General features: G+C 39.5%; 1 protein-coding gene across 2 annotated transcripts in view; it reads left to right on the top strand.

Moving 5' to 3' along the window:
- Nucleotides 1-25,146, top strand: part of MDFIC2 (MyoD family inhibitor domain containing 2) — a 116,417-nt gene that overhangs the window by 59,375 nt on the left and 31,896 nt on the right. Inside the window, exon 3 of one of the 2 annotated variants that reach the window (XM_054708007.1) lies at nt 23,534-23,543. The exons of the other annotated variant lie outside the window; for it this stretch is intronic. Coding sequence (XP_054563982.1) covers nt 23,534-23,543 — 10 coding nt within the window. The remainder of the gene's footprint in view (nt 1-23,533; nt 23,544-25,146) is intronic. 2 annotated transcript variants of the gene reach the window in all.

Below are 25,146 nucleotides of genomic sequence, written 5' to 3'. Positions count from 1 at the left end.
TGTATTAAAGATTCTATTGAAACACAATTTTCACCCTCATTTTTATCAAAGAGCCAAATCAAGACTATTTACTGTATTGTCAGTTTTAATTTGTCCTGATTATTTGCATAAACACAAGAATTGTAATTGATCATATAGGCTCTTTTAACTCTGCTTTGCTAGAATCTCTAAGGAATCTCCAGACTGAGCTATCATTAGCCTTACAAGGCAAAGAAGCCAATCCATCTAATAGCCATCAGATTTTCCCTGCAATACCTATAGATTTGAATGAATTCCTTAAGTTTTCAAGGATCTCAAAAATGTCCTGAGGTTCTTTCTTTGCCATCTCCTAGGATAGAAACCTTTATTCCTTACCTGGAAAGACTGCCATGAACCATGTGAATAAGCAAGGTACCAGGCTTTCTCCAAGGGGCTCTTATCAGCCTCAAAAACAATCTTCATTCCTTAAAGCTTTCTGGTGACATCCAGAGTCCAGGCATGTCTCTCTTAATCATTAAATTCCAGTCACGGTCTTGGTTAATAAAACCACAATTGAAAACTGGTTTTATGAGTCCTATTATAAAGATAACAGATTCTAATTGGATTCATGCAAACAAGCATATCACCATGAAAAGAATAATATTCACTCATTAAGAGTTGCCAAATTCTGTAGGGATTGGGTAGGGAGAAAATAGAAAAGCTTCAATATTGCTTGCAAATATGTCTTTAGAAAGATCTGTGAAAAGGACTCTAACTTACTCTAAATTACAGGTTTCTAAGAAAGTCACATCTTTGAACTAGATGAAGGTTTATAGAACTCTAAGGAATAACTGGATTCATGGAAATACTGGCAAATAACCAGGATAAACAAAACTTGACTATATGGGACTGAATGAACTGAGGATAATTATTATTCTTATGACTGTTCAAAATATTGCTGAGTTTTAAATATTTTTTTCCTGCTCCATTATCTAAAACCATGAATTCTTAGTATTATTAATATTTAAATTTAAAAAAAAAGAGTAGGTGGTATTATTACACCTGTAAATTGATTTAATTCTAAAGGGGGGGGGAACTAATTTAAATTACACATTTTAACATTTGTACTAATTCTCCATGTAATTAAGTTTTTTCATAAAATGTTCAGCATCCACAATTCACATATAACCAAGGAGTTAAAGCATTTTCCAAAGTGACAGAAGCTTCCATCAATTGATATGCATTGCTCCCAGTTCCTAATGTTCAGAGGGTACATGAGGCATATTTGACCAATAGGCTTGTTTACATACTTCTGAATGATTGAACCAACATGCTCATTGCATATCTGCCTATTATGAACTAAAATATATAGAGCAGCCCAGACTCATCTTTGGCCCTTTAATTTGTGTATTTATAATGCCCATAAAATTGTAAAATATTTTTCATAGTAGTTTCATTTTACAAAAGAATTTATCAGTTATTCATACAATTTACCTTTTATTCTGTAGTTTGCTACTACTTTAAATTCCTTTTACATTTGTTTTTAAAACTTACCTCAAAATAATGACCTTGGTACCAAAGGATTGGCCTTATTGAAGAATTTTACTTGTTTACTGCTTTCATTAAGTGAAGGATGTACTTTTAATTGGTTCATTACTTTCACCTACCCTTATCTCTTCCTCAGGCTGGATCCCCACTCATTTCAAAAAACTATTGTAAAATTACAGAAAACAAACTTGATACCCATCAGATTATTACTGGTCAAATGCATAAGCAATTTATAAAAGCACTGAAGACAGATGTTAAAGTGGAAAAAAAAATAACGACCATTGCATATAATAAACTCTCACTTTTAAAATAAAAATGGGGATGCTATCTATGCATAAATCAGGTATAGAAGAATACACAAGAAGCTGTCCACAACTTAACTACTATGGGAAGGTTATTGAGCGTATCCATTGAGGTGGAGTTGGTGAGTGATGATAGGACTTCTCACTTTCATTTTTTTTAAAATTTTCCCCTCTCCTCTCTCTTTAAAAAAAATGTCTTTATTAATTTTAGAAAGAGAGGAAGGGGGAGAGAGAGAGATAGAAACATCAATCACATACCCCCTACTGGGGATCGAGCAACCCTGGCATGTGCCCTGACCAGGAATCGAACCAGTGACCTCTTGGTGCATGGGACAACACCAACTCAACTGAGCCATTCTGGCTGGGCTTCATTTTCAATTTATAACCTCAAGAAAAGACTAGCCTTTTCTATAACTGTGATAAACTTAAGTAATGAACTTCTTTTTTTCTATGTCCATGAATTCTCTCTCTCTCTTTTTTTTTTTTTTTTCTTTTTTGCTCAGTGCCTCCACTTCGACTACCTCCTCCCACCACCACCATCACCAGAGCTGTCTGCCTGCTCTCTAGCGATGAGTCTGTCTCTATTTTCTTGGTAGTTCAGTTTGTTCATTAAATTCCACATATGAGTGAAATCATATGTTACTTGTCTTTCTCTTACTGGCTTCTTTCAGTTAGTATTATGTTCTCCAGGTCCATCCATGCTGTTGCAAAGGGTAAAATTTTCTTCCTTTATACGGCAAAGTAGCATTGCATAAATGTATCACAGGTTGGGCTGCTTCCAAATCTTCACTATTGTAAATAATGCTGCAGTGGACATAGAGGTACATATATTCTTTCAAATTAGTGTTTCAGGGTTTTTCAGATAAATTCCCAGAAATGGAATTGTTGGATCATAAGGCTGTTCCATTTTTAATATTTTGAGGTAACTCTGTACTGCTTTCCAGAGTTGCTGCACCAGTCTGCATTCCCACCAGCAGTGCACAAGGGTTCCTCTTCTCCACAACCTCATCCAACACTTGATGTTTGTTGATTTATTGATGATAGCCATCTGACAGGTATCAGGTGATACCTCATTTTGGAATTAATTTGCATCTCTCTGATGATTAGTGACATTGAGCATCTTTTCCTACGTGTATTGGCCATCTGTATGTGCTCTTTGGAGAAGTGTCTATTCAGGTCTTTAGCCCATTTTTTTTATTGAATTGTTTGGATTTTTTTTTTTTTTTGGTGTTGAGTTTTATACATTCTTTATAAATTTTGAATATCAATCCTTTATCAGAGGTATAATTGGCAAGTATGTTCTCCCATTCAATGGGTTGTCTTTTCATTTTGTTGATGGTTTCCTTTGCTGTGCAAAAACTCTTTAGTTTGATGTAGTCCCATTTGTTCATTTTTTCTTTTGTTTCCCTTGTCCTAAGAGATAGATCAGAAAAAATATTGCTACCAGAAATGTCTGAGATTTTACTACCTGTGTTTTCTTCTCGAATCTTTATGGTTTTGAGTCTAACATTTAAGTCTTTAATCTACTTTTAGTTTATTCTTGTGTGCAGTGTAAGAAGGTGGTTAATTTCTTTTTTGCATGTATCTGTCCAATTTCCCAACACCATTTATTGAATAGACTATCTTTAGTCCATTGTATGTTTTTGCATCCTTGTCAAATATTAATTGGCTATAAAGGTGTGGGTTTATTTCTGGATCTGTATTCTGCTGCATTGATCTGTATGTCAGATTTTATGCCAGTACCACAGTGTTTTAATTGATATGGCCTTGATATCAAATATTGTGATTCCTCCAACTTTGTTCTTCTTTCCCAAGATCGCTCTTGCTATTTGGGGTCTTTTGAACTTCTTGATAATCCTGATTTCATGAAGAAAATTGCTTCCCACTTTTCTGCAACTACCTCTGTCACCTCATCATTAGGGAAAATAGACTTGTATTTATTGTTCCAAACCCTTCTAAGTAAAACTTAATTTTCCTTAATGTTTAGTGGGGAAAAAAGCACACAAAAGTCTCTTTTTGCTTTTATGTCCTTTGTATCTAAGATCATTCATGCTACTAATATAAAACTTGTATAAAACAATAATTGGCAATAATTGCACAGGTGAATAAAAATAAGCAATTTTAGATTGTTTTAGGTTGAACTTTTAAAAATATTCTTTTAGGTAGTCTTAAAATGAAAGTGACTTTAATATGCTCATTAAATTCAACAAAGTTCAAATACAGACTTATAGCTGTTAAGATCTAATGACACTAATGTTTTATCATCACTATTTAGCATTTATTTTATAATAGGAATTAGGTTTTGTTATGTACAATTACCAAAAACATTTAATGTTCAGAAAAGAATATTAATAATGTAAATATGCCTACTAAATACCTGATATTCAAATCAAACTATCAAGATTTATAATTAATCTTATCGTTGCATTTGTTAATGCTCTTTAAAAATTTGGCTGAACCAGCCATATTACAACAATGAGCATAATAGAAAAGCTTCTGGATTTATTTTTGTTTTGTTTTTAGATGTGATTGTATGGTTTTATTATATTTAATTTTTTTATCTCCTGGAGCAGACTTTTTTCTTTTAAGTTTATTTGATGCAAGAATTTCAACCTTCTCTAAATGGGTCATGGTCTTGGATGTTTTATGTTATCTTGATTTTCTGTTTTATTTCCTCCTTAGCTCTTCTTATTACAATCTAATTGTACTTATTTGGGTTTCTATGGTCTGTCTCATGAAATAGAATGTTAATTCCATGAAGATTCGTTTGTTTGTTTATTCTTGTGTCTACAGAAACTAGAACAGGCCCTGGCATGTAGTATGTGCTCCAATGTTTTTTAATAAATAAAAGGCAATGCAGTGACTGAATGACAAAGCCAGTTGGAGCTACTTCCTATAAGCGAGTCACATATCCCTAGTTTACACTGGATGCCTCGTTCCTGTTACCTGGCCCACTTTATGGATTTATGTTCTCTGACTGGCTCTGCCTACCTTTTGAGATTGTAACCCTTGAACATGCTTCCAATGTATTACTCTCTAACATATCTTAAGTGAAACACTTAGATCAATAATCCATTTGACAGATATTGCCATAATAGATTGTATCCTCAGTTGAAACTCGTGAGCCCTCCCACCCATTAAAAGAAGGGCATGCATTGATGCAAAGGAAGTCGCACCTGTAAGAGGTTTATAGGACATTGGTATGCTCCACCATACCCAGGGGAAAACCACAGCATATAATTCATCTACTATAAGCCTAAGTAAGATATAAGGTAAGAATTCCACCCAAACTAGGTGTATTTCCATGTCAGAATTATTTTAAGTTTGCAAAAATCTATTTTGTTCTATTTTACCACTTATCAGGTTAGTGATCAATTACACATAACTCATAGTTTTATCAACACTTTTACAATGTATATGAGCTGAAGCTGCAGCATCAAAAACTTAAATCAGGACAGAGGAGATGTTGTCCTCGGGATCAGCACCCCCAACCTCTGCAGATTGTTGTTTTGAAGACACCGGGTTAGGGTAAAGAAATGGGCACACTGTATTGCCATAACAACAGTCTGGGAAAAACCACCTTGAACTTCAGTGGCAAACGACAATGAGCATTTATGTCTTGCTTGCTTATCTATGAGTCAGCTGCAGTTTGGTTCATTTAGGTTGGGTGCAGCAGGGCTTGAGTGCAAAAGGCAGAAGCCCGTATTTTCAAGTACATTCTTCTCAGATTGTTTATGTGGTCAAGTCAGAGCACAAAACTCTCCAAGATGAACAGGGATCTACACGCCACCCTTCCTGAGCCAGAGCAAGGGTGCACTTATCAAATGGTATTCAGGGAAATCAAAGTTTTAGAACAATGAAGCAACCTGATATATACCCACATTACATGTAGACAGAGACTCTGTTATCAATGATCTTAGACCTCAGTATGCATAGTCAGATTTTAAAAATTCAGGTGGTGCCCTTTTTATGGCCAAGATGAACTACCAACATAGACTATGAAGAGTGAAGACTGGTCAAGCACTTTACCCTCTGGACATGAAGTTCTAAGAACATGGATATGAGAATTGGAACTACAAAGCACTGGCATCTCAAAGGCTTGAGAGCAATAACCGCAGAACCTGAGGAGTCACTGTGTCTCCAAAGATGTGGGCAGGAACCACCTTTTTGCAATTTCTCTAATGGAATTACCATCAACCACAGGCTTGTTGTGGAATACAGCTCCACTGGGTATTACAAGTTTGGCTTAAGGAAAACAATGCAGTATGTACAGCGTTCTCTCTCTCTCTCTCTCTCTCTCTCTCTCTCTCTCTCTCTCTCTCTCTCTCTCTCTCTCTCTCTCTCTCTCTCTCTCCTCTCTCTCTCTCTCTCTCTCTCTCTCTCTCTCTCTCTCCCTCTCTCTCTCTGGAAAGGTATTTAAATGGTGATTTCACAAAATATTACTTTTAATCAAATCACATGGGTAAATGTCATTATTTTATCATTTTTCTCTAAATAGATGACATTTTATCAAAGATCATTTTTTTCAGCCAAACGTGCTATATAGTTTTGATGACGTTTTCTTATTATTTGACAAACTTTCCGTTAAACCTGGCTTCCACTAAAAAGAACAGTGTGCTGAAGAAGAAACACACATGTTTATGTCTCTAAATCCAAAGGGAACACAATATTTTCTTGGTCCCAAATTGAAAGATTCTTCCAGGACAAACAAAGGATTGCCAGTGGAAACTCTGGATACTAGTATTTCAAGTGAGCTGGGGAAGCTGGAAATTTTTGTGAAACAAAAACATACAATAATTTCAAGTTACACACATTCACAGAACAAACCTTTGCCAAACTGGCTGCTCAGATATTATTTTTCCACCTAAATAGTTTAATGGCTTTTCTTTTAAGTATTAGTTGAAAATATTTACCTACAAGCTCAAAGGAATGTCCTGGAGTTGATTAAATTTGGTTGGAAATATTCTAAGTTTTTAAAAAATGATTCATTATGAAGAAAAGTACAGAATGTTTTCTTGTCACTAACAATAAAATCTGAAACATAAAATGTGGCCTCTTCTCAATTACATGCAAAATGTCATTGACAACAATAAAGTTACAAGTAATTTACAAATTATGTACTAAGAGTAGAATTAATAAATACAATGAGAGAGATTAGTGACTTTAGCTGCACAAGATGAAAGAATTAAGAAGCCCAGCTCAATAAGTTGCGTGAAAATGTTAAAACTCCAAATTCTTCAAAATACTTATTAAACAGACAAAAATAATTAGCAACAAATTGAAAAGAAATCCCTTGGCTTAAACCACTAAGTAGAAGAGAGGATATAAAATTTGCACAACCTGACCACTCCCTTTGTTTAAAAACAATCATTTAATAAACAGCTAGAAGCAAGAAACTCTCTCTTGATTTTCAACCAAAACAGCTCAACATCGGCTGGACTAGTGGGTCTAATTATGTGCTAGAACACAGGCCACTTGGCGCACTTTCATTTTTTTTTTGCCAGAAAACTCCCTCACCCCCTCAAGAATGTTTTTTATTAGAGTTAGCAAATAAAGGAATTTTAGTTTTTATTTTATGGTCACTGGCATCAGCGGTTACAATTTGAAATAACTACCGTATCTTAGCAACTCCAATCTTAACAAAATAAATACAGCAAGGAGCAAGCAGGCTTCATGCCACAATAGCATCTCATCAGCATCCAGAGAAGAAAGGGGAAGGAACACAGTGGTGTGCTGGACCTGACAGCTCTCCCAGGGCCAAAATCATGACATGGCTTTCCATTTCACAGCAGGAGCATCTGCAATGATATATTTTAGGGAAAAAATTCATTCACTTAGTCCTACAAGGGCAGACATGAGGGAGGAAGGAAAAAGGATGATGTTTTGAAAAAAGAAAGATGTGAGGGGGGAGATAAATTTAAGTATTATTTTGCTCTTTTTTTTTTTTTTTTTTTTCTCCTGGGACATGGTGGCCACAATGGGGCTTTTCTCCTAAATTGCATCGAAACCAATGTTCATACTTGCACAGCCTGATAAGTTCCCTCCCTTAGACGCTATAGCCTGGTGTAGCTCCAATTTATGACTAAAATAAGAAAGAAAGTACTAAATAAATCTTTAGTGAATAAATTAACAAATCCACTTCTGTCCTTTCAAACGGGTTAGAAAATATTGAAGACAAAAATCTACTGAACCTATTTCATTCCCTGGATAGATTGCTCACAGGGTTCCTGATTAGAATTAACCTGGATAGATTGCTTACAGTGTTTCTGGTGTAGAATTAAATTCTCATTCAACATGGTCCAAACACCCACATCCGTCTGAAGTCAACCTGAGGCTATGCAATTGCAAAGAAAGATCAGGGACTTTGTGGTTAGATAGACTTCACTAGGGACCATTATGTCATCATTTCCAGCTCTGTGAACTTATAATATTACATTTAACATCTCTGATCTTCAGTTTCTTTTCAGCCAAATGGGATAAAACTCCCTAAGGAAAAAGATGGCGGTAAAGTTGTCAATTGGAATAATGTATGTAAAGCTCCCTAGCTCATTTCCTTGTAAGTACATTTACCATCAACAAAGTTAATTCACTTCCCTTTTCTTGATTTCCTTTCATCTGAGTCATATAGGCCACCATCAACAAACACATCACATCTGACAGCCTACTCAACACTATCCCGTTGTATACTAACCAGGTTTACCACCACTCCCCAGGATATTTTGCTGTTGAGTTCTTTGGTTCATTAACTCTTGAATCTGTTTTATCCTGTCCATCTCCAATTATAAATTGATATCTTGTTTAAGGCTTCATTAACTCTTGCTTGATTGCAAGAGCCCAGCATTGCTCATCTAACCTAATCTTGGCCTTCCAATCTTCTGCCAGAATTCTCTTTCTGATTTTGACCAGGTATTTTTCTGCTTTAAATTCTCCTTTCTATATATATAAGACCTCTAATTTCTAGGCTATCCCTATTTCTCAAGTCTCATTTTCTGGAATTCTTCTTCCCATGAACCCTATACTCCAGTCAAATCAGTCTGTTTCTATTGCTGCTTCATGACTGAACACTTTCACAATTCTTAAACCATGTATATAAAATGATTTTTTTGCTCAGTTGATAAACTCCATCTGCACTCAACTAAAGTATTGTCTCCCCAGTGAAGATATTCCTGTAATCTCTTTAGAAGGCTGATAACATGTTACACAGGACCATGTCAGTACAATATACTATGCCTTCATAGCACTTAATTACAATGCATTGTAATAATTTATTTCCTGTGTGACTCTTTTATTAAACCACTAGAGGCCCAGTGCACGAATTCATGCACAGGTGGGGTCTGGCCAGCCCGCCCCAATGGGGACGGATTGGGCCAGGCTGGCAGGGGGTAGGGGCCGAGGGAGGTTGGCTGCAGGCCCCACCCCTAATCAGGGTGGGAGGCCGATCAAGGGTGGAGTTGGATGGGGGGAGGAGCCATAGGAGGTTGGGGGGGTCACAATTGGGGTCCCAATGGGGCCACTTGGCCACTGCAGTGCGTGTCATAGCGACCGGTCATTCCAGTTGTTCCGTCATTCCAGTCACTTGGCTTTTATATATATAGATGAGTCAGAGAGTAGAAGACCTGACATTACAAATTATGTTTTAGTATTCCCATTGACTAGCACAGTACCTGAATGTAATAGGTGCTCAATAAATGTTAGCCCATCCACTTTACCACTCTCCTTCCTACCCTCCAAATAATAAAAGATGAATTAAATTGACCTGTTTTGACTTGTATTTTGATCATGTTAACTGAATACTTTACTTCATTTGTTAAGGTAATCCTATCTAATAAAAGAGTAATATGCAAATTGACCATCACTCCAAGACACAAGATGGCTGCCCCCATGTGGTCAAAGATCGCTGCCCCCATGCGGACACAGATGGCCACCACAAGTTAGCTGGCAGGAGAGGGCAGTTGTGAGGAGTTGGGGGTGACCAGGTCAACAGAGGAGGGCAGTTAGGGGTGACCAGGCTGGCAGGGGAAGGCAGTTAGGGGCCATCGGGCCGGCCAGGGAGCAGTTAGGTGTCCATCAGGCTGGCAGTGGAGTGGTTAGGGGGTGATCAGGCTGGCAGGCAGAAGTGGTTCAGGGCAATCAGGCAGAGGCAGGTGAGCGGTTGGGAGCTAGCAGTCCTGGATTATGAGAGGGATGTCCAACTGCCCGTTTAGACCCAGTGGGATCTGGCCTAAATGGGCGGTCGGACATCCCTCAAGGGGTCCCAGATTGGAGAGGGTGCAGGCTGGGCTGAGGGACACCCCCTTCCCCGTGCACAAATTTTGTGCACCAGGCCTCTAGTGTCTTATATAATCTAAAATAAGACTGAGCATCTCTTTACCCCAGAAACTTAAGTAGAAAAATAATTTGATGTTATTTTTGTGCTTCATGAATACTTCTGATTTCTGTTTCCTTGATTAACAAAATCTTATTTTGTGGTTTGTAACCTTAAATCTCCATTAAGGCTCTATATTATTCTGCTTCTTGCTACTCTCACCCCACACACATCTCACTTTATATTTCCTTAGAAAATGCCCATAATATGCATAAAATAAAAACATAATCAATCGTAATGATGATGGAGAGAAAAAGGTTTATAGAAGAAGCCACAGGACCTGTAAGAGTTGCAGAGATGGGAAATGGGCTGCACCCCATCCACGTGTGGTAATTGAGAATCTGGAGGGATATCTTAGCTATAGAGTTCCTCCCCAGCCCAGAGCAACAGTGCCAGAGAGAGGAGCCCCACAACATCTGGCTGTAAAAATCATCAGGAATTCTGTCCATCTGGGTGAGACAGAGGGCTAATGGCAACCCAGGCATCCTCTTAAAGAGCCCATGCACAGACTCACTCACTTGCAGGCACTTGCCTGGTCTCCAGTGGAAAAACTGCAGTCGGGGGTTGAAGGGGGAACAGAGACATACAGAGAGAAACTGAGTTATATGGATGCAGGCCACGGGTTGGAGGGACAGCCTCCATTGTCCCTATGTTGATCCCTGCCCCCACATGGCCAAATCTGAATCTGTCCTAGTCTAGTGAATACCTCTCACCCCATCACTCAGATGACTTCCTGAGATCCCACCTTTCACTATTGCCTTATAGGTAGCCAGCACCAGGCCTCAGCAGGTCCTTTTTCTGAATGGTTCTGGGCCCAGTACTGGTGTCAGGCAGGCTCAGTTCACAGTGGGGTCATTCCCACACACCTCCAGGCCAAGCACAGGCAACTACCAACTGTGGATCACTTTGTAGCGCCTACCAGGTAGCCAGGGCTGGTCACACTCAGCTGTTTACCTGACCCTTCACTGAAACCCCTCCCAAGAAGACCCAGACCAATGCACTCAGTGGCCTGCTTCAGACCACAAAAGAGCACGACTCAATTAGCTTTATAAGTGGCACACCCAAGATGTGGTCTCAGCAGGCACCAGAGCCCACTGAGGAAAACCCTGTCCATCGGGTCAGGCCTGTACAGCAGCTTATAGGACGTGGTTACAGCCTGTCTTCACAAGCAGTCAGCCTGAGGGTCAACCCCAGCCACTGATATGCTAACAGCAACAATGCTCACACACAACCAGCACAAGGGACACTCCTGGAGCATCCAGTTTGGGAGACTGTGCCCCTGGGCCCACAGGTTGCCGGCCACCTAAGTTCACCCGGCCAAGACTGGGAGATGTAGGACATTTACCTAACACATAGAAACAAACAAAGAGAGGCAGCCAAAAGGAAGAGACAAAGAAACATGTCCCAAATTAAAAAAAAAACAGGACAAACTACAGAAAAAGAACTAAATGGAACAGGGGCAAGTAATCTATCAGATGCAAAGTTCAAAACACTTATACGGATTCTCAAAAAATACTCAGTGAGAACTTCAACAACAAAATAGTAAGCATAAAAAAGGACATCAAAATCATAACAAAGAATCAGTCAGAAATGAAGAACACAATAACTGAAATAAAGACTACACCAGAAGGAATCAATAGCAGATTAAATGAAGTAGAGGATTGAATCAATGATTTAGAAGACAAGATAACAGAAACACCCAATTAAAACAGCAAAAAGAATTTTTTTAAAAATGAGGATAGTTTAAGGGATCTCTGGGACAACATCAAATATAACAACATCTGCATCATAGGTGTACCAGAACCAGAAGAGGAAGAGCCAGGGATTAAGAATCTATTTGAAAAAATGACTAAAACTTCCTTAATCCAGTGAAGGAAATACAAGTCCAGAAAGCACAGAGTCCTAAAAAAGATAAATCCAAAGAGGCCCACACCAGGACAGGTCATAATAAAAATGCCAAAGGTTAAAGAAAGAATCTTAAAAACAGCAAGAGAAAAGCAGTTAGTTACCTATAAGGTAGCTCCCAGAAGACTGTCAGTTGATTTCTCAACAGAAGCTTTGCAGGCCAGAAGGGATTGGCATGAAATACTCAAAGTGATAAAAAACAAGGACCTGCAACCAAAACTACTCTACCCAACAAGATGATCATTTAAAATGGAGAGATAAAGAGCTTCCAAGGCAAAAAAAAAAAAAAAAAAAAAAAGCTAAAGGAGTTCATCACCACCAAACCAACATGACAAGGAATGTTAAAGGGAGTTTTTTAAGAAGAAAAAAATAAAAGAACATAAATATGAATTAAAATATGACAATACCTACATACCTATCAATAATCACTTTAAATGTAAATAGATTAAATGCTCTAATCAAAAGACATAGGGTTGTTCAATGAATAATAAAATAAGACCCATGCATTTGCTATCTACTAGAGACCCACTTCAGATCCAAAGACCAATCTAGATTGAAAGTAAAGAAATGTAAAAAGGTATTTCATGCAAATGGAAACAAAAAAAGCTAGGGTAGCAATACATATATCAGACAAAATTGACTTAAAACAAAGGCTATAATAAAAGACAAAGAACATTTCATAATGACAAAGAGATCAACCCAAAAAGAGGATATAAACATCTATGCATCCAACCTAAGAGCAACTAAAGGTGTAAAGCAAATATTGACAGACATAACGGAAAAAATTGACAGTGATGCACTCTTAGTTGGGGACTTTAACACCCCATTGTCATTAATCAATGGATAGATCCTCCAAACAAAAAAACAACAAGGAAACAGGGCCTTAAATAACACATTAGAATACGTGCTATTTATTTTATTACTAGTGTTCCCGTTGCAGGAAAAATCCTGCAATAGGATTTCCTGCTGCACTCTACCCCGCCTCCACTCCTCCCTTGTCACCCGCCCCGCCTTCTCCGCCAGCCCACCTGCTTTTCCCTTCGCCCCCGGCCCTGCCTTCGCTCCTCCCTTCTCCTCCCCCCTGGCTTGCTTGCTTCTCCAAAGCTTTACTCCCTTCTGCAGCTCTTGGCTTCTTTCAACGCTGTCTTGATATGCAAATTAGCCACCATCTTTGTTGGGGTAATTTGCATACTCGTCCTGATTGGCTGGTGGGCGTGGCTTGGCTGGTGGGCGTGGCTTGGACGTAGCGAAGTGCAGTCAATTTGCATATTTGTCTATTATTAGATAGGATTTATTTCATTATTTTATTTTTTCTTGATTTGAGATAGAGATAGAGAGAGAGAGAGAGAAAGAAACATTGCTCCCTTGCCTCCCACATGTGCCCCAACCAGGGATTGAACCCTCAACCTGGGTATGCACCATGACTGGGAATTAAACCTGCTACCTATTGGTGTATGAGACAATACTCCAACTAACTGAGTCACACTGGCCAGGGCTAGATCAGGTAGACTTAATTGATATTTTTAGATCATTTCACCCCAAACAACACAATATACATTCTTTTCAAATACACATGAAACCAGCATTATTTACAATAGCCAAAATATAGTAGCAACCTAAGTGCCCATCAATGGACAATTGAACAAAGACAAGGTATATATACAATGGAACATTACACGGCCATAACAAAGAATACACTCTTACAATTTGCAACAACCTGGATGGACTTAGAGAGTATTAAGCTAAGTGAAATAAGTCAGACAGAGAATGACAAATACCATATAATTTAACTTATATGTGGAATCTAAGGATGAAAGAAATGAACAAACAAAACAGAAACTGACTCCCACTAGTAGATACAGAGAACAAAATGATGGTTACCATAGAAGAGGATTTGGGCAGCTGTGTGAAAACAGTGAAGGGATTAAAAAGTACAGATTTGTAGTTATAAAATAGGCATGGGGATATAAAGTGCAGCATATGGAAAACAGTCACTAATACTGTAATAACTACGTATGGTGCCAGGTGGGTAGTAGACTTATTGGAGATAAGTCTATTTGTAAAGTATATAAATGTCTGACTACTATGCTGTATACCCCAAACTAATATAAAATAACATCGAATGTCAACTGTAATTAAAACATTTTTTAAAGAGATAGAAAAAACAGAATACATGTGAGGTGCTCAAGAGTACAGTTAAATATTTTAGGTTCAATATTTCTATAACAACTTTCCTGGTGGGCTTAAAGAAAAATACTTCACTAATTGCCCCATCTTTAGGAAAGTCACCCTCAACCATCCAGATTTAATCTAGTCCCATCTTTATTAGAAGTACTGCCTCTAAAAATAAACAAATGAGACTACATCCAAATAAAAAGCTTCTGCACAGCAAAAGAAACCATCAGCAAAACAAAAAGGGAGCCCACTGTATTGGAGAACATATTTGTTAATGACACATCTGATAAAGTGTCAATATCCAAACTATATAAGGAACTCATACAACTTAGCAGAAGGAAGATAAACAATCCAAGTAAAAAATGGGCAGAGGACCTAAATAGACACTTCTCCAAAGAGGACATACAGATGGCCAAGAGGCATATGAAAAAATGCTCAGAGTCACTGATCATCAGAGAGATGCAAATTAAAACGGCAATGAAGTATCACCTCACACCTGTCAGAATGGCTACCATCAATAAACCAACAAACAACAGGTGCTGGTGAGGATTTGGAGAAAAGGGAACCCTAGTGCACTGCTGGTGGGAATGCAGACTGGTGCAGCCACTGTGGACAACAGAACGGAGTTTCCTCAAAAAATTAAATATGGAACTGCCATTTGACCCAGTGACCCCACTTCTAGGAATATATCCTAAGAACCCTGAAACACCAATCAGAAAGGATATATGCCCCCCTATGTTCATAGCAGCACAATATACAATAGCTAAGGCCTGAAAACAGCCCAAGTGCCCATCAGCAGATGAGGGGATAAAAAGGCTGTGGTACATTTACACCATGGAATACTCTGCAGCAGTAAAAAAATAAAAAAGGTTATCGTACCCTTTGAGGAAGCATGGAGGGACTGGAGAGTATCATGCTGAGTGAAATAAGCCAGTCACAGAAGGACAAGTATCACATGATCGCACTCACATGTGGAATCTAAGTACCAAAATAAACTGATGAACGGAGTGGACCCAGAGGCTGGAAGCACGGAACAGAGTGCGGAATCTCAGAGGGAAGGCGGGGGAGGGTGGCTGCGGGGGAGATAATCAACCAAAGATCTTGTATGCATAACCCTTGGATGCAAACAGTGGGGTGGTGAGGGCCTGGCGTGGGGGGAGGGGGGAGGGTTGTAGGAGGAATGGAGGGGGCCAACAGGGGGAGGCGGAAGGGGACATATGTAATACTTTCAACATTAAAGTTTTTTAAAAAAACAAAAGAGAAAGAAATACTCCCTCTACTTTATTGACAAGATGGTGTAAAATTTTTTTCTGTACACACCAAAGATTATCTCAAAATAGAAAGAAACTATAGAGGGAACGTCATCATTATGTCTGAAAAAGAAGTGAAATGACAAAAAGTTAGAAAAAGGGAGAGAAAAGAAGTTCAATGGTCAGAGATTGAAGTCATTCAAGCGATGTGAACTGAGTTCCTTCCATCTACTTGGCACTGTATCTGGCACTCAGGAGAATAAACTTTAAAAACTTCCCCGTCCTTCCAGGGTTGTCAGGGAGAGAGACAGACACCCAGCAGTTATTATGATATGACTTGAGCCTTATATTGTTCAAGAATATTCTGTTAAGGACCTATAATGATTAATTATTGAGCAAAAGTCATGATTAAATATAGTATTATTAATTACTATCCTGTGGGGAGGAAGAATGATTTACAAATTTTTAAGATGGTGAGGTTGTTTTAAGGATAACACAAATTGAAATTATATTGCTTTTCTTTATAAAGTTTCTACATCCTAATTATAATCTACTTTCTAAATAGTACACAGCGCCATGTTTTATCATTAAATACAGATGCCCAGTTAAATTTAAATGTCAGATAAATAATGCATACTTTTTGGTATGAAGTATTCCCCTATATTACAGGGGACATACTCATATAAAAATGTACGCGTCATTTTATCTGAGATTCAAGTTGAACTGAGCGTGCTGTATTTGTATTTGCCAGACCTGGCGATCCTCTTCAGAGGGCGCCCGCCTGCCACGTTCCCCGCATGTGGCCTCAGGGGACGCCCGCCTGCACGGGGACAGGCACTGCGGCCCGCGGGCTGTGTGGACAGCAGCACTGTGTCCAGCGGAGACTTCGCAGCTGTGTTCCCGCTCACGTTCCCAAACTGCTTCTGGTTCATCACACAAGTAACAAAATGTGACCTTTCCCCTTTCCCCCTCCTGAGAAAACACACTTTCTAAATGGTGAAATCTCAAACATTAAAAATGACTGTGAACTCTCCCAGAAGCTGGAGGCTGTCAATACTTCACGCTTTTAAGTAGTTGCCGTAATTCACCCCAGAAGCATCTGCATATTTTGCAGAGTTTTTCATGGTGTGTAGTGAACTTTGATATCTTTGGGGAATAAAAGAGCTCTCTGTCTGTCTATCTACACATATATACCTAACAATGCAAGTTATTGTTAACAAAATGTAGGCTGTTGTCAATTTCAGTTCCCTGTCAGAGCAGAGGAGCAGGCAGGCAGGCAGGGGAGGCTGAGCTCAGTGCCTACGCTAATAACAGCCGGGCCGGGCGGCAGAGGCAGTGCTCCGCAGAGACTGTTTTGAACACCAGAGCAGACAGTTAAAACCTGCACGGTGACAGGAAGAGTACATTTTAAACTGTCAACCTTCACGATGTCCTTTTGAAGAATAGCAATTACGTAACCGGGAGCTTTATTCTGCATTTGAAATATATATACATATAGCACGTTGCTGTGTTTTACACGACTCCGTATCTGAATTCTTTATAGAAATTATTTATTTTTTACTATTACCTTTTTTCCCTTTATTACCAAGTAACTAGTTGAAGTTGCCATCAATATTAAGTAAGTAGTACCGAATTACAACTGTTTTCTATTTAAATTATTAACAAATGTATTTAATCAGGCCATTGACCATATGCCATTTTTTAGTCACATTCAAAGTCCAGTTTGTAATGTTGCAAGGGTCACGCTTTTTGTCATCTTTATAGCATTAAAAGAGTTTGTTAATATTCTAACAATTTGTTAAAGTTTAAGTCATTTCCTATTAGGCAATGAGAGAAGAAAATGCTATCCAAAAAGTAATTTTATATCACCAAAACATCATTTAGTCTTTTTTTTCTAATTCTCATCTCCTTTAGAAATAATTTTTAGGAAAAGCTCTTTAAAAATGCAGACAATGCCAAGAGAAATGCATTGCAAGTACCTTAAATAGTTAATGTATTTTCTAAATGAATGATTTAAAATAGCTATTAAAGGAGAGGAAATGAGCTTAGGTTTCTAGTAATGACTTCTCCTCTTCAAAATGAAATCTGTAAATCCCTGATCACAATTCCAAACCCCCAAAGGGCGTGATGTTCTGGGACGGGGCACACGGACTTCGTGTCTAACAGCCCCCGATGAGTACCATGATTTTTATGGATGTAATTTGGGAGAATATTCAAAATTTATAATCCTGGGGACAGTTTATGAATGAATTTCCTTTTTAAAGTACACTGTTCTAGAAATCAACTTTTCCACCCAAATTGTAACCAGAGCATATAGGAATGTGAGCGGAGCACAGATATGTACCTACAGAGACATGTGCATATGTGTTATATATGCATGCACACACATGCACAAAATATAAGTACCATTTTATTCGTAGCAGCATAATGACTCAGCCTGTGATTGTTAATAAAAGTGCATTTCTAACCATCGAATTGGAGTCTATTATTCTAAGTTAATTGCTTTGCCCTAAAGAGACTTCCAGCGGGCTGGCAGCCTGTTTGTGTCAGTTTCATTTTATTCACCAGTCAATCTTGTCTCCTCTTCTTTTTAAAGCCCATATATTGATCAAATAGATTTTTTAGCATACCTCCGCAGCTTTCACAGCATCTTAAAACATAAAAATAATCTTACTATCATCAGATACATTTTGATTACTTCATTCATTTGCCTGTTATCTTCATTGCTATTTCAGGAGCTAATAGATGCCCCTATGATAGGCCCGGAATTTTGCCTTTGCTATTCAAATAGATGTAATTCACTTAAAGAGACATTTGGCAAAAGTTAAGGCAAGGAGGTGCACACTGTGGTGGGGGTGCCTGGCAGCTGGTGGCGAGGGCAGAGGACGCTCGTCGCAGTAGGCATGAGTGCCTTGCCGAGGAGAGAGCATCTTGTTAAAATGTGGCCTCTGAGGAGAGGGTATTATTAAGTGGTAAAGTGGCTTAAAGAAATAAATGGGCACCATGTTCCCATTTGAGCCAAAGAAGAACAGGAGAGCAGGGACAGAAGAGCAGGGGGTGAGGGTAGAAAAGCAGTTAAGCTAGAAACTCTGAACAGAATTAGAATCTTCCTTATGTGAGTCAAGTTGCGAAGGGGGAGATAAAAGCTTCACAGGGTGAGGAGGTAATTAGCAGATCAGAAGCAAAGCAGTTAAAAGGTGACCCTTGCCTCCTCCACCTCCTCCGTTACTCAGTCTAGGAAACTAGGGACAATTATGTCAGTGTTTTCTCCAGGGACTCGGGGTACATACAGGTCCTCCCAGCATCTGCCAAGCATTGTCACTGTCCCGAGCCCGGTGCTTTGTATGGAAATTCCTTTACATCACGCCAGCCTTGCCTTTCACCCTGGCTTTTGATCAGTGATTCTCTAATGGCTGGTTTCCGTCCCGGGACCTTGGGGATACCTAGAGACACTGTGGGGGTGCTCCTGCTCTTTGGTGAGCAGGCTGAGGTGCACAGCCCACAGCCCACAGCACAGCCCCCTGGACGAGGGCTTGCCCCAAGGACAGCAGTGCTGAGGGGAGCCCTGCTCTCCGAGGGTGACTGGCACACACTGAGGCTGAAAAACAAAGCCTGCCGCACAGGCGGCGGCGGGAGGAGGGTTCCCGCAGCTCAGAGACGCGAGCAGGAGCTGCAGAAACTCTCCCACTGCCTGGGAAATAGCCTGCACCCCAGGAACAGTTGAGCAAGACACAACCCCATTTCGAGGGGAACAAAGAAAAATGAAAATCATTGCTTGAGAGAAGATGTTTCAAAGGCCTCCAAGACAAACCAACTGAAAAATCCCAATAAAAAGACTCAGTAAGAAAAATTGTGTCACGGTCCCTAATCCTCAACAGACCTTAACAAGAGGTTCATGAGCCAAAGGCTCATGTCTGCAGAAGACAAAAGACGTAGGAGATAGTATCGTCTCGAGAAGGATTATTGTTAAGCGGCGGCAGAAAGATGAAACAGACCTGCACCTTACAATTAGGACTCCTGCAAAGAATAACCAGAAATGTGCTAAAAACCGTGTCACGATGACTGCGACATCTCTCTGCGCTGGGAAATTAATATTTAGTTTAGGCCTGGGGCAATATTTTTAAAACCTTTTTTTTTGTTTGGACGATGCTTCATACCCCACCTAACTAGATACCCCCGCCACCAAACCACTCCCCAGCACAGATGGCCAAGACATTTGCTTTTTCAAATACTCCATATTTCCACAGCCGCCCACCAGACAAGAATTAGATTACCAATGCTGTGTAAACTCTCCCATCCCTGACACAATGAGATTCCAGAACATGTACGTGTGCAGCTAAAAGCAGCATTATACATAATGTACTGTAATTCCAACAGACAAGTTGCTATCTTCCGTAGATATACACATTTTCCATGCCAAACACATGAACGTCAATACATTTTTCTCAAGTTAAAATGGAAACCATTTAACAGATATAATGGGCACCATGACTTTCATTTTGCATTACTAATGCAGCAGAGGAGGGAAGCTTTGGCAGGGATTGCACTGAGACCAAAAATTTAAAAAAACAGAAAACAACTTAGAGTTATCATTGCTGTCAAGCTATTGTCCCAAAGCCTGGTCAAGGAACCCAAGGGCACTGAGATTTTACATGATCAGAAGTCTAAGTCCTTACTCACATTTCTACAGATGAGAATGTAAAAAATGGACAAAATAGGAATTGGGTTTTTACAGGAAGATCAGAGGGGTGTCAGCATCCATTTCCCCCATTCCTGAGGAGAAGGTGCCATAGACAGCTTGATTTTAGGGGAGATTAATTAAATGATAAGTAAAAGAGAGTTAGGAAGATTATCCATAAACCCAAATCCTGAGCCTCTAATTTCACTGCAGGAAAAACGTATTTGTCAAGTCTCCTTTCCATTACCCTTGTAAAATGTCAGAAACAATAATACACGTCATTAGCTCTTGCCCTATCTCAAGTCTTTCCAGCATCTACGATCCTTACTTCAGTGGTTACAGTCCGAAGAACTTTTTCTTTGGTGCTATTAGATTTAAGTAATACATTTAAAGCCCTAAAAATGTTATATTTTGTTTTGTTTTTTTGAACACAGGGTTATTGGAATCAATTCTAAGCTTATCTCTACTACTTACAAACTGAGTGAGCTTGGGCAAATAATTTTATCAGACTTTCAGTTTCTCCATCTGTACGATGGGTATAATAAAAATAAAGAACCTAACAATTCCTGATATAGAGCCCATTGCATGTTAGCCATAGTCATTCTCCCCATGGCACTCACAAAGGGGATATAAACATGCTTGGTGCTAGGCTCCAAAGTGCGGAGACAGACTCCCGAAGCCACTTGGAGGAAGAGTGGGAGGCTGACTTCGTTATGCTCATCGTGAGTTCCAGCAGTGACTTGCCTTTGTTTGATTTTATTTTTCCCCTTAGGAAAAAAACACATCTCTCCCTAGTGAAATGTTAAGAGTGAAAATGTGACAATATTCAGGAAGATCAAACTGCCTATTCTTTCAAAATATCACCCCCCACCCCCCACCCCCCACCTCCCCACCCCCAGCAACCAAAGCCCTTCTGGCTGCTGTGCCCTGTGTGTGCCTGTCCCTCCAGCGGCAGGCCTCCAGGCGTCCCACCTGCCAACGCTGTGACTGCAGTTGGGTTACCAGGTGGAAAATGGTGGGAAATGGTGGGCGTAGGAAATGAAAAATATCTCTGACTGTGAAAGGTCCAGATGAGTTAGTAAGCTATTAACTTGGATCATTTTTCAAATGATGAATCAACTTTTATGAGAAATATTCAATGTTTTCAAACTGCTTATCAGTATCTTAACTCTGTCATTGTCTAGGCCTGTATTACTGCAATTTTAAGAACACCACTTAATATTTTGTTAGATTACAGTGATGTGCCCTAGAGTATAAAAACATCTCAAAAATGTAGCTTGTTTCTGTCTTCTCAAGGGGAATAAACGTTTCAGAATGAAGGTCTTCTAGGTGTACCATGTTTAGCCAGATGAAAACTAAACCGGATCAGCACGACAGTCAGCAATAGAAAGAGAAACAGATTAAGTACTTATAATTAAAGCTTGAGGAATGGAAGAATTCACACTTTCTTAGAGCTATTATTTCAGACAGTCTGGTGTCAGAATTAAAAGCCAACCAGTGCATCTGTTTATATTGCCAAGGATTTTCACAGAAGAAGGGCTAGGAAACACATATTTTTTAATTAGGGTCCAAATTCCAAGGAGCACACAAAAAAATAGTACTTCAAAAATATATGTTCTTGTGATTTGTATTGTCCAATGTCTAAACAAAGACAAAAAAATCATGTTCCTTACTTCTCCTTCACAAACACAAGTGAAAGATTTTTTTTAATGTAATTCTGTTGCTTTGGCCACAGACTCCTTTTTGTTTTCCTGCTTGCTTCTGGCTGAGCTCCTGCTTCTCTTTCCCAGGATGGAATCACAGAGGAAAAGCCGGTTAAGGAAGGCTTCCTTCACAGAAGGTTCATCACACTGGCTCCGCTCTCCGGCCTTAAGAGCTGGTTTACAATGGCCACCGAAAATTACCATTTTACCCTTTAAAAGTACACCTCCTATATCTAAAGTCTGAGTTAACTCTTTGCTTAAGCTTTGAATTAAAGGAAAGTCTTTTTGTTAAATCCATGCTGATAATATAGAACATTGTAGTACTCAAATCTATTACCAATCCTATTTGCACTCTTCACCTGCAAAGTTAGAGGTAGTTTCTGCAGTTTCAAAGATTATTTTTTTGTTCAGTTGAAATAACATCACAAAATAAAAATATAGTTTTCCCTACACAAAAGTTGATAGACTTTATTCAATATTTATTGATTACCTATTTGCCAGCCAGTGGGCTTGCTGTTGGGGAATACGGAGTTGAGTAAGTCATCCTGCATCTTGTAATCTCTCCTGAGGGAAGTCAAGGTTCTAGCACAGCATCTGCAGAGAGGAGAGTGGTGGGTGGACCGAGAGATGATCAGTCCTCATGCCTCTCATTCGGTGGAGGAGGAAAGTAGGATCCTGAAAGCCTGAGCTCTGTGGTCACAGAGCTCCTCACAGGACTAGAGTTCACGTCTCCAAATTAAAAGCTCGTGTGTCTAACTAGCAATAGGTATACTTCTCCCCAGAAAATGATTGTTTGTTTTTCCCAAAAACAATAATCCCAAGCCTTGAAAGTCAAGACAATTGACTAAGAGTTGAGAACAGAGCATAGAAGCAATATTCATCTCAATTACACAGCGTGATGGATGGTGGGGAGGGAGGCTTTAGAGCTGAGACCCAACTGAATGCTCACCTGAATCTACTATACCACTGGTCGGCAAACTCATTAGTCAACAGAGCGGTAAACCGCAGCTCGCCAGCCTGCATGTGGCTCGCGAGCCGCAGTTTGCCGACCACTGTACTATACCTAACCAGCTGGGTGATGTTGGCAAAAATGGAAATCTGAAAATCATTCAGATTATTAAATACTTTTAATTAAGATAGCAATATCTATATGACAGGTATACATTTCACAAAATAATGTAATTGAGTAGGTACTGAATATATATACAAGTTCCTGTTTCTTCTTCTCTCTGATAGAAATTGAATAGAACTGAAGAAAGACCAGGTCAGCAGAAATCACATCTCAGCTTTTCTGTTTCTTAACAGTCATTTCAGCGTGAGATCCACCCTCCAACTTTAAGCCATTTTTATAGATCATTTTTGGCACCTTCACAAGATTAAACATTTCCACACTGAACATTTTGGGAGTTAGAAACCAGAGACTAAACAATTGCATTTAGAGATTTTTTTTTTTTCTCAGAGAATTCCATCAGTATACACCCTCTAAGAAAATATGGGGAGTATACAGAATCGAAGAAGTATTTAAAATAAATTATACCTCCTGTATAATTTTGCGAGTCTCATTCCATTATCAATCATAGCTGACGTAGGTACAGGGAATGTGTAGGTCCCCGTATCTGGGACGTCCAGGAGACAAGCTTTAGCAGCAGGGAAAGCCGGGTCCCGAGGCCGTAACTCAGTGCCCGCCTTTACGATCTCTACTCAGCGGGTTGGCCCCAGTTTTGCTTTATTCTCAGGCTTTTTACACACGGCAAGAAAGATGGCTTCTGTCCGTCACAAGCTTATCTCACCTTCCCAAAGGAAAAGAACGCTCATCCCAGCATGCTAGTCTCAGGGCCCGGGCCCCTGCCTGCTGTACCTGGCTCTCAGAACCATCCAGCAGAGAGGCCTGGCTGGGGAGCCCACGGCTCAGGGCCGTCTCCATGCATGGAGCAGGGCTGGGCGAGGCCACTCCACCCAGCCAAGGGAATAGGCCCTCCACTGGAAAGTGGAGCTCTCCTTCCTGAAACAGTCTGCGGGAAGATCACAAAGGATGCTTATAAATTCCCCAAATGCTGCAAAGTAGATATATGTGCATCCGTTATTATAACCATTAGCGGTACAAAGTCAGGATCTTATCAGTCTTGGTCACTTTTGTAATTCCAATCCCATGAAAGTCCATGGTAAAGACATTGGAAAGTTAGAGGATGTTCAATAAACATTTGTCAAATAAATAACTTAATAAATGAACAAATGCATGAGTTGTATGTCTAAGATCCTTGAGAAAAGTGGGATTGTCTCATGCCTGATCCCAAGTCACTCACTGCAAATACTTCTCCACATCTTCCTCAGATCTACCGGGGTCTCAGCTGGCTTCACTGGATATGACTTCAGTCTCTTTTTACTTAGGACCAGCAATAATAGATTGTGCATGTAATACATTTTTACTAAATTTTGACAAAAGTCAGACAACAACACGGAGAAGGGCTTTACCATCCAAGTACTAGTTAGCAAGTGATCCATTAACTATTAGAGGCCTTGGCTGCATATTTCAATTGGTCAGAGTGTTGTCCAGATACGTCAAGGTTGCAGGTTCGATCCTGTCAGGGCACAGACAAGAATCAGCCAACGAGTGCATAAGTAAGGAGAACAACAAATAAATCTCTCTCTCTCTCTTTCTGAAAATCAATCAATAAATTTTTTAAAATGAAATATTAGATAGCCATATTGTTAACTGTGTTACTTAGTCATTCTCATTGATCATTATTCCATGGCAAGACCTTGCTCCCTGCCAATCGCTGTACTTGTATTTCCCTCCAGCCTCACCAGTACGACCCAAACCACAAGTTTCAGCTTTTCCTTACGTAGAGCAATTTAACTATGACTATCTCCTATGCCAGGGCTCAGGAGCACTCAAACTTTCTCAGGAAAGAGTCCCATCCCTTTCATAGCTCCAAACATGTATAGCCAATTATGATTGTAAATGCCAATTTTTTCTCTGTCTCTACACAAAAGAATGAATCACTCAGGGAGACAAGTGGAAAACCTCTGACCCAATAGTCACAAGTGAGGCCCCACTAGGGAATAAGCATTCATTATTAGAAATCCACAAACAATATGTATTCACATGATTGTTGTATGTAACCTATACCCTCTATACCCGTTAGGAACTCACATAATCAATACTGTTGTCTTAGCATGTCTTCCCTGAGTCCAGTCACATGCTGGTGTGAAGACAGTGGACGTTCACTGATCATGAGGATGAAGTTGACAAGTAGATGCT

Source organism: Eptesicus fuscus, chromosome 18, assembly GCF_027574615.1.
Source record: "Eptesicus fuscus isolate TK198812 chromosome 18, DD_ASM_mEF_20220401, whole genome shotgun sequence".
Taxonomy (NCBI): domain Eukaryota; kingdom Metazoa; phylum Chordata; class Mammalia; order Chiroptera; family Vespertilionidae; genus Eptesicus; species Eptesicus fuscus.
Note: the sequence above shows the minus strand (reverse complement) of the source record. Positions and strands in the feature narration are given on the sequence as shown.